This window comes from Mercurialis annua, linkage group LG7, assembly GCF_937616625.2.
Source record: "Mercurialis annua linkage group LG7, ddMerAnnu1.2, whole genome shotgun sequence".
In the NCBI taxonomy this organism is placed as follows: Eukaryota; Viridiplantae; Streptophyta; class Magnoliopsida; order Malpighiales; family Euphorbiaceae; genus Mercurialis; species Mercurialis annua.
In genome coordinates, this window is record NC_065576.1 from 49,276,518 (window position 1) to 49,286,060 (window position 9,543).

A 9,543-nucleotide genomic window follows, 5' to 3' on the forward strand; every position below is an offset into this window, starting at 1 on the left:
CTGTATCCTTCTTTGTATCCTTGACTGTTGTTTTCTTTGTTGTTCTTTGACATGAACTCTTTTGTTTAACTTGCTAAACCATCATTAAACTATAGCAATACTAGCTTTTGGTATACGTGCATTTTCTATTTATATATTTTCAGACACTAGAATTATCTTCTAGCATACTTCATTTAAGATCACCAAATCTACTCAAGAGAAGAAGAAATTGTTTGCAAAGGTTAAGTGATTCACTAAGTTCTACACATTATAGAACATTGAGTGTATTTTTTGTTTAGGAAATGATTAGGAAGATGAGTATTGTGTCTAGTGCTTCGACTACAGAACATTTGATCTAATTATCTTTCTCTGCTTTGCATATTTCTTAACTTAACTCATTAAAATAGTTGATAACAGAAATTAGTAGCATTAATTAAATAACTTTAATTATATTACTTGCAATGTACGCAAGCTAAAACTGATTAAACTGCGTTTTACGTTTTAAACAAATCGACCCATATCCAAACTCGTATAAACCCAGCCCACAAATCGACCCGTATCCAAACTCATATCAAAGTTTCAAGGACAAATATTAAAAGCAATATAAGAGTAAACATAAGATAGTAGAAAAACAGCTAATTTGATGAAATTTACATTTACAAATAGATTGAATATTACCACTACAATCTGATGTTATGCAAAGAATTGTAAGCCAACTGCCAATGCAATGTGATAATTCTCTTTTCTTATCTTTTTCTCTTTTCATCATCTAAAGTTTATATATATTGAGAGAAGAGGTCTGAAGTGTGAACTATTGCTAGTGAGATTCATTTGGCAGAATTTGAGGTGTCTTCCTAAATACATGTTTTCTGCAACGTTCAAAAATACTGTCATACATTAGATCAAACGCAACTCCGGCTCTTTCCCGATTCACGATGAAAAATATGTGATCGGCTTCTACAATCTTGTAGTACCTGCATCGTCACAACAAATTTCACATCTATGTTATAGATTTGTGTTGCACGGAAACATAAACATTGAAGCTGAAAACGTTGAAATAGACAACGGAGGAAAGAAAGTTTTTCTTATAAGTTCCGTAGTTCTTATGAAAAAAAAACGAGTTGAAACTTAGAACACGCACATAGCTATAGCTTGTTGGAAAATGAAAAGACGGAAACAAAACGCTGTGAACTGGCAACACAGTTATAGCTTCTTGGTAGATGAAAAGCAATTAACGCATTAAGCAAACACATTCACACCACATTCTTGACGAAATTTAGTGGGATGTTAACTTCTAAATCTAATCATTCAGTTTTGTTAGTCATCTAGTTTACGTATAATCAGATTACTCGGGGTTCTTGATTAATCAAGCTCCTCATTTATGCCTTTCCATGTTTTAAGTATCAGCCTCTGGAACTAGCAATGCAAAAGATAATGAAGCATTCAAGCACATGAAGAACAGGAAAAAAATGTCATGAGTTTCTCTTTAGATTGGACGAGTTTGTATTCGGAACCTTAGCTCTAGATCTTTTTGTAAAAATGACAGCCTTTTGCATATATCTTGAACAATTTAATCCTCAGAGTATGTAGTTGATAAGAAAGTGCATTGATATCTGCTAAGCTGAGAATGTGCAAGTGAGACAATGGAAGAAAGTTTTATAACTAACCAGATTCCCGGTTGCAAAGGTTGACACTCAGAATCACTTGTAACAAAACTGTTTGGATGTTCGACTGGGATACGCGGGTGGGTGGAGGATATTGTATTGACTGCTCCATCATTATCAAGCCAATCTTCATCCCTGCATATGCATTCACTCACTGTTATGTTGTACTATAAATTACTCATTTATACAAGATACAGTATTTTGTACAATCATCTCGAAATTAGACCATTAATAGAAGGGACATCATATGATGTTCAAAACTGACCTGTATCCTTTGTAAGGAGGAGAGACATCTGGAGGAAAACTCCATTGGCTCATTTGTAATACTCTAATGAAAAGCATCGGATGGATTCCAAGAATGCTTGACGGAACTGTAATGCCTAATATTTTGCTAGTGCGCTTAGTAGCATAGCTGAAATAGTATGTATCTGGAAACGTTTGGAGATGGGAATTGAGTCGCATTGACCCTTGAAGTGTAAGATCAGGAAGAATCCAATCTGCTGATGCAAATGGACCGGAATTTCCCAAAAGGCAATCAAAAAGACCCAAAAATCCCATTTTCTTCCATGACATATTGAAGTGATCAAATCCAAAATTGTAATAAGACTTCAACACAGGGATGTCAAGCCAGTCGTATATTATCACTCCTAAGCGCAATACTTGAAGCAGGCATAATGGTTTCAATGACCTTCCATCTTCTGGCCTAAAATATTAAAACACTCTCCAAATTTAGTCGCAACTAGTAAAAATTAAGACGCATAAGAGAACATATGCACAATGGCATATAAGCATAGCTAAGGCTGTAAATTGAGATCTAAAACGAGGAAAAAAGAACAGAACATTTTTTGTTTATGACCAGATTGACTAGTGATCTATGGGGATCGACATATGACACATCTAGATTCTAGATTCATTAGTGAAATTCTTGCAGATGAAAATGTTGAAAACAAAAGGCCAAGTTCATAAGGAACTTACTGCATCCCATCTAAATAGGTTCTTGTAGTCCCGTTGAAGGCTCCGGATAAGGACGTAAGACTCAACACCCAATTCTCAGAAGTGTCCTCGTACCCCTTAAATGCCTAAAATACAAAAACAACATATAAATCAAACAAAACAGATATGTGTTTATATGTTGACACACCAACAGACAAATCAAACCAACCTTATCGGCGAGCATTTGCTGCAGCACTCGAACAACCTGAGCTCCAGCAGAATGACCAACAAAGTGAACCGGGTGATCCTCATCCCATTCAGGATAATGCCCTGTATTCCAAATTCAATTCAGGTCCAAAATTCTTGCAATTATCTAGCAAAACAAGACAAAATAGACATAGAGCCTAAAATAAAAACAAAACATGAATGATTTTTAACCTTGCTCATAAGTCCTTCCAAATTGAGAATGACCACAAGCCATACTATGCTCTTCACCATAATCAACTTGTCCACCTTTCAAATAATAAAAAAGCTCCCTAGCCCTGAAAACCAACCCCACAAAAACAAATGAACATAAACAAAAACAAACCATAGCCAACAACAAAAGATTCAATCTTTTTTACACCAACCTGTCATAAATGCTTGTTAAAGACCCTAAATCAGGCACCAAAACTCTCTCATCTTTTTTCTCAGCTCCTCCAAAATATGATAAACCTCCCAATCTCTGAAAAACCACCACAAAATACAAACCAACATACATTATCAACAAAAGATCAAAACTTGACTTGGACCCAATTGAAATAAAAACAAAAAGTTACATACCCCTTTGCCAAATCCAAAAATTCCATGGACTAAAACAATAGGAGGCAAATCATTAGCATTATTTAACGTCTCCTCTTGTTTAACCACAATGTTCATACTAGGCTTTAAAATATATTCATTTAAAGCCTGAGAAATATCACCAGCCACAGCTGAGCTAAATATGTAAAAACCATATATTATATGCACTAAAGTACTAACAAAAAGCTCTGTTATTTGCAAAGCAGAGATCCACCATCTTAGCATTTTTTTAAAGTTTCCTCTCAAGAAATTCACTAACCAACCAAAACCAAAAACAAGAATTTTAGAACAGATTAAAAGATGTAAAATTTGGTGTAAAATGAATTAAAATATTAAACCCCTTCTTGTCAAACCCATCTATGGTGCCATAGAATGGGAGCAATAAGGGGTATAAAGAAGAGAAAAATGAAATGAAAATTGAAAGAAAAAAGAAAAAAAGTCTTTTATTTTCTGTTGTTAGGTTCCTTTGGATTGTGTTGTGTTCCTCAAATTTCTCATGGCCTACCTTTCATATAATAATAGTCTAGAAGAAAACCAATAAAATGTGAACTGCAATTACTGGTCATTCAATTCCTCTTTTTCTAATGTGTCCAATGCAAATTGGCATATGGCCACCACATTATATAAGAGTAAAAACTCAATTCGGTCTCTGAATTTATAATTTCGAATTAAATAATTTATTTTTGACTGTTTTATTTAATTATAATTAAAATAATATTTTTTATTTTTGAATCAATTAAAATAATATTTTTAAATTAATTAAGATAAAATTATATCATTTTAGTTACTGAATTTGTTCATGTTATATAATTTTATTTTTAATTAATTTAAAAAGTATAATGGAACATTTTAAGAGGGAGATAAAAGAATAATAAAAATATATTTTTTAATACTTGAGGAGAAAAAATATTTGTTAGAGAATTTGAACCCATAATTTTGACATTTTATTGTCCAACACTTATGACATTGAAGTTGCAGTTTACTGATAATATTTTTAAACGGGACTAATATTTGACAAAATTATGGAAAAGAAAAGTATCGACGTGGGTTGTTGCCATGTGTCTTGGTAATAGCCATTCTCCTATGTGTACAAAATCTTTGATGGGACCCACCAAAGATGTTTTGACAAAAATTTAGCCTCTGTATTAGTGATAGAATGTTAAGTGATTAGTGATTAAAATGGATTAATGTTTGATAATATCTTGATTATGAGTAAGCGTTTGTTTCTAGAGTATTTTTGTTGTTTCTAATGAAGAAAAAATGTGCTGGAATAGTGCTGGAAGGTTCCCTATCTAACATATAGTAACACCAACTTCCCAACTGCATTGCCCTTATCCATTTAATCATTTAACCATTATTTTACTTTTAAAATTTGTATCCAATCTTTATATCTCATTCGTCCATGTGCAGTGTGTGCACTCCACTCCTTAACGTTCCCCATTTGGGCGTTTCTAGAATTGAGGGGATACAACAAATACTTGGAAAAAGAAAAAAAAAACTTGTAAGATTTATTAGAAGTGTTATTTGAATAATCGGCGTATTAATTTTATACACATTAAAATGTGACAATTTATATACTTATAAAATATATTTATATTCAAATATAACCTAATAATTAGTACTTGTTTGAACCTTTAAATTTATTAATTCATTTATATTTGTATTACTAAAGAATGTGGAATTATCTTTAACAATATTATATTAAAATGATATTTAAGTATATTAAAAATGAACTAATTTAAAATATTTAAAAGTTATATTAAATTGAGCATTTTACCTGTTTTGATAAAAATGAGCTAACGAAACATAAATATCGGTGTAAATAATTTAATGAATTCAAGTGTGTAGAGTTTTCAAATATTATCATACTCTTGAAACTTTCATATCTGCAACGTGCTTCTTTCTTAATACTATATTTCAATAAAACAACATTCATCGTGATCTGTTAAGAATTTTAAAGTTATAGCGCGAATAAATGTAAATTGATCTTGATTTAATTAAATATTTGATTGAAACATAAAACAACATAACCAGAACACACACAAAATATATGACAAAACAATTTATAAAATAAAAATAATAGAAAAATAAAAAAGGATAAATTTCCATTAGGAAACTGAAAAGATTTGAACATTTTACTTTAGTAATGCATGAAGTTGATGAATTTAAAATTATTTAAATACTTCTCTTGTCTTGGTTTCTAATTTTCTCAAATTAAATATCATTGTAATATATATTTTTATAGATCCCATAAGTAAATAATATATTTTTATTTTGAATTCTTAAAACATACTAGAAAATTTCATTTTTATCTATATATCAAGTGTCATTATTCAGGGTTTTAATACAAACATCATTACTTGAATCGGAAGTTGAGATTTTGAAATCATACTCTGATAACTATTGTAAAAAGCGAGGTATTGTCAGCTGACAATCAGTTTGTCTTGTCGCCGTTGACAAGTGTTTTATTCCTGTGTTATTTGCAAGTTGTAACTGGTTCCTAGATTTTGCGCATTCATTGGTCATCTTTTAGCCAGTGCATGTTTCATTTTTCATGCAAAATATTGGGGTTAATTTTTTCTGTTGAGTTTTATCTTTTGATGTCGCTCTTGTTGTGTTCTCATGGCTTCTTCGAGCAATAGCGGTAGCCTTTCAGAGATGTATTCTCGTATCACGTTGGCGGAGGAGGAGGATGGCGGGTTGGAGATATTGGAGGAAGAGGAGGGTATGGTGGATAAGAGCTTCGATTGGTGCTTAGTGGGGCGAGTGTTGACAGATACTTACATCAATTTTAGTGTGTTCAAGCAGATTATGGCAGGTATCTGGAAACCGGTCCACAAAGTTTGCATTGAGATGGTGGCGGAACATTTGTTTGTGTTTAAGTTCTTTCATGAACTGGACATGCGAAGAGTGATTGAAGATGGTCCTTGGACATTCGAAAAGAATCTTATTATTACTAAACGATTATCCATCGGGGAGATTCCGGGGGAGATTGTTCTATGGTTTGCAGATTTTTTGGTCCATGTGTTGGACGTTCTGGCAGGGTATGCAACGGAGAAGGTAGGAGAGAATGTTGGGAATTACTTGGGTAAATTCGTTAAGTGCGATTTAACACCGATTAGAGGATCAGGGATGAATTCATTTCGCATCAGAGTAAGCCTGGATGTTCGTCGTCCCCTTCAGAGAAGAATGAAACTGAGACGAGGAGGAGGAAAATGGAGTTGGTTGAACTTTCAGTATGAAAGGTTACCAATGTTCTGTTTTTGTTGTGGTATAATAGGGCATTGGGAGAAGTTTTGTGCTAAGTATTTTGAGAATCCGATCCCCAAAGAATTTCTGCCATATGATTCCTGTCTAAGGGTTAACTTGAAAAAGATGGTGAACACTGGGGATAGATGGTTACAGCCGTCTAGCCAAGCTAGGGTTTCCAGCGACGAAGAAGGTGATGAGGTGGAAGCCCTAAATGGAAAGATCAGCGAGAATCTCAAAATTTCCTATCATAATAGGAATTTGAATTTGAATATGGAGGATACAAGGAAGGTGGGTGGAGAGGGCAAATCAAATCCCTTGAATAATGGAGATTTGAATTATTCTGGTTATGGTAAAGATAAAGGGGAGAGTAAGTCTAGTGAAGAGGCTGAATTGACGCTAGATTCAAAAAGGAAGAGATTGGAGTTGGGTTTCAGTGAAGATAGGGAGGCTAATGGGTCAGATTTTCAACATGATCTTATGATTATCGATCCATATAATAATAGTCCGGTGGGCCCTGGTATCCAGGCCCGCTAAGAACAATGAGTGTCCTAGCTTGGAATTGCCGTGGGCTGGCCAACCCACGAGCGATTCGGTTCTTGAGAGATTTGGTCAGTAGTAAAAAACCATCTTTTATTTTTCTTTGTGAAACGTTGATAACTAGTTTTCGGATGACTGCTTTACAAAAAGCCTTGGGTTATGAAGGTTTGTTTGTTGAGGATTCTGTAGGGCATAAAGGGGGTCTCGCTCTCCTTTGGAAAGGGAATTGTGCTGTTGATATTCTTGGTAGCTGCTCAAGCTTCATTGACGTAGCTGTCAGCAACATGGATGGAGTTAAATGGAGACTTACTGGGTATTATGGGTTTCCAGAACGGCAAAGGCGTAGAGATTCGTGGAATTTGTTGAAGGAGCTCAGTGTGCATTCCTCTCTCCCGTGGTGCATTCTAGGTGATTTTAATGATTTACTGGATAAAGATGAGAAGAAGGGTGGGCAGTCGCAACCTTTGTGGATGTTATCAGGATTCAGAGATGCAGTTATGGCAAGTGGCCTCTTCGATTTAGGAGCTAAAGGGTGCAGGTTTACGTGGGAAAGAGGGCGTGGTTTGAATGTTTGGGTGGAAGAAAGACTCGACAGGGCTATGTGCAATAGCAGCTGGGCCGAGATTTTTAAGGAAGCGGAGGTGCTTAACCTAGACATTACTACGTCTGATCATAAGCCTATTCTGCTCTTTTTAAGCAGACTAATTGTCAGGGTCAGGAAGAGGCGGTTTAAGTTTGAGAATGTGTGGATTTCGAAAGAGGACTGTCGCGAGACGATTGAGGCAAGCTGGAATAATAATGCGACTGAGTCTATTGTTCAAAAAATCAGTAAAACTAGGTCGGTGCTTCAGAATTGGAGTAACAACCAAGTCCCTAATTTTTCGAGAGACATAGCTACTAAGAAAAAGATGGTCTCTTTATTTCAGTCTAGAAGAGATGCAGTGGGAATTGGGTTATTCACGCGTCATTCTACTGAGCTTCACGAGTTATTTGAGAAGGAAGAATCTTTTTGGAAGCAACGAGCTAAAAAATTCTGGTTGAAAGAAGGAGATTCCAATTCGAAATATTTTCATAAAATGGCTGATGCGAGAAAGAGACACAACCGTATTCATGGGCTTAGAGATGGTAATGGAGCTTGGCGAAACTCGGAGAGTGAGATTTCTGGTCTTGTTAAGTCTTATTTTATTGATCTTTTCACTTCCTCTGATGAGTTGCTGTTACCAGATATTGAGTTCAGAGGGCAGCAGGTTACTGAAGTTCAGAATGTCGATTTACTTAGAGAGATTTCAAGCGAGGAGGTGCGTAGAGCGGTGTTCAGTATGCATAACGACAAAGCTCCGGGGCCTGATGGCATGAACCCGGCGTTCTTTAAGAAGTATTGGGGTATTGTGGGGACTGATCTGGTGCGTATGTGCAGAAGCTTTATGTCTACAGGGAAGCTTGAGGAAAGTATGAATGATACTAGTATTGTTTTAATTCCCAAAGTGAGTAATCCAGAACTTATTACTGATTTGAGGCCGATTTCCTTATGCAACGTCGCCTACAAAATCTTAGCCAAGGTATTAGTAAACAGAATGAAGCATTTGTTACCTTCAATCATATCCGAGAACCAAAGTGCCTTTGTTGAGGATAGGTTGATTACGGATAACTTTTTAGTTGCTTTTGAGATTGGTCATTTCCTCCGTAGGAAGAGCCGAGGTAGAGATGGTGTAGCGGCCTTAAAGATCGATATGAGTAAAGCATATGATCGAATCGAATGGTCTTTTGTTCGGTTCATGATGTGCAAATTGGGTTTTGGTTCAAGGTGGATCGATCTTATTTTTGAATGTATTTCTTCGGTGAGATACATGAGTGTGGGGGATACGTATGACGACGATCCTATTATTCCGGGTAGGGGGCTCAGACAAGGCGACCCGTTGTCGCCATATCTCTTTATTATGTGCGCCGAAGGTCTAAGTTGTCTCTTGGCTAGTGAGGAGAGAGCGGGCAGAATTCATGGTGCTACGGTTTGTAGAGGGGCCCCGGCCATTAGCCATTTATTCTTTGCCGATGATTGCTACCTTTTCTTTCGGGCCTCGATAGGGGAGGCGAATGTGATTAATTCAGTTCTTGGTGCGTATGAGAAAGGATCGGGGCAGAGAGTGAACTTTAGTAAGACTAGTATCTTATTTAGCAGGAATACTGAGGCACATATTCGGCTGGATATTGGTAGTATTTTGGGAGTGAAAGAAGTGGGGGATCAAGGGAAGTATTTGGGGTTGCCTTCTCTCGTGGGGAAAAACAAACGCCAAATTTTTTCTTTCATTAGAGAAAAAGTGTGGAATAAGATCAAGGGATG

The 9,543-nt window shown here is 35.6% G+C and overlaps 2 protein-coding genes across 2 annotated transcripts; one reads left to right on the forward strand and one right to left on the reverse strand.

The window, feature by feature from the left end:
- Positions 1 to 600: 600 nt before the first annotated feature.
- LOC126656654 (uncharacterized) lies at positions 601 to 3,995 on the reverse strand. The gene is made up of 8 exons (XM_050351265.2): positions 3,399 to 3,995; positions 3,206 to 3,300; positions 3,015 to 3,118; positions 2,806 to 2,906; positions 2,619 to 2,722; positions 1,909 to 2,346; positions 1,647 to 1,778; positions 601 to 953 (listed from the first exon to the last, which is right to left on the reverse strand). The coding sequence occupies exons 1-8, from the start codon at positions 3,639 to 3,641 to the stop codon at positions 797 to 799; spliced, it is 1,374 nt and encodes a 457-aa protein (XP_050207222.1). The 5' UTR covers positions 3,642 to 3,995; the 3' UTR covers positions 601 to 796.
- A 2,043-nt stretch (positions 3,996 to 6,038) lies between these two features.
- Positions 6,039 to 7,202, forward strand: LOC126657306 (uncharacterized). The gene has a single exon (XM_050351974.1). The coding sequence runs from the start codon at positions 6,039 to 6,041 to the stop codon at positions 7,200 to 7,202; it is 1,164 nt and encodes a 387-aa protein (XP_050207931.1).
- Positions 7,203 to 9,543: the final 2,341 nt, after the last annotated feature.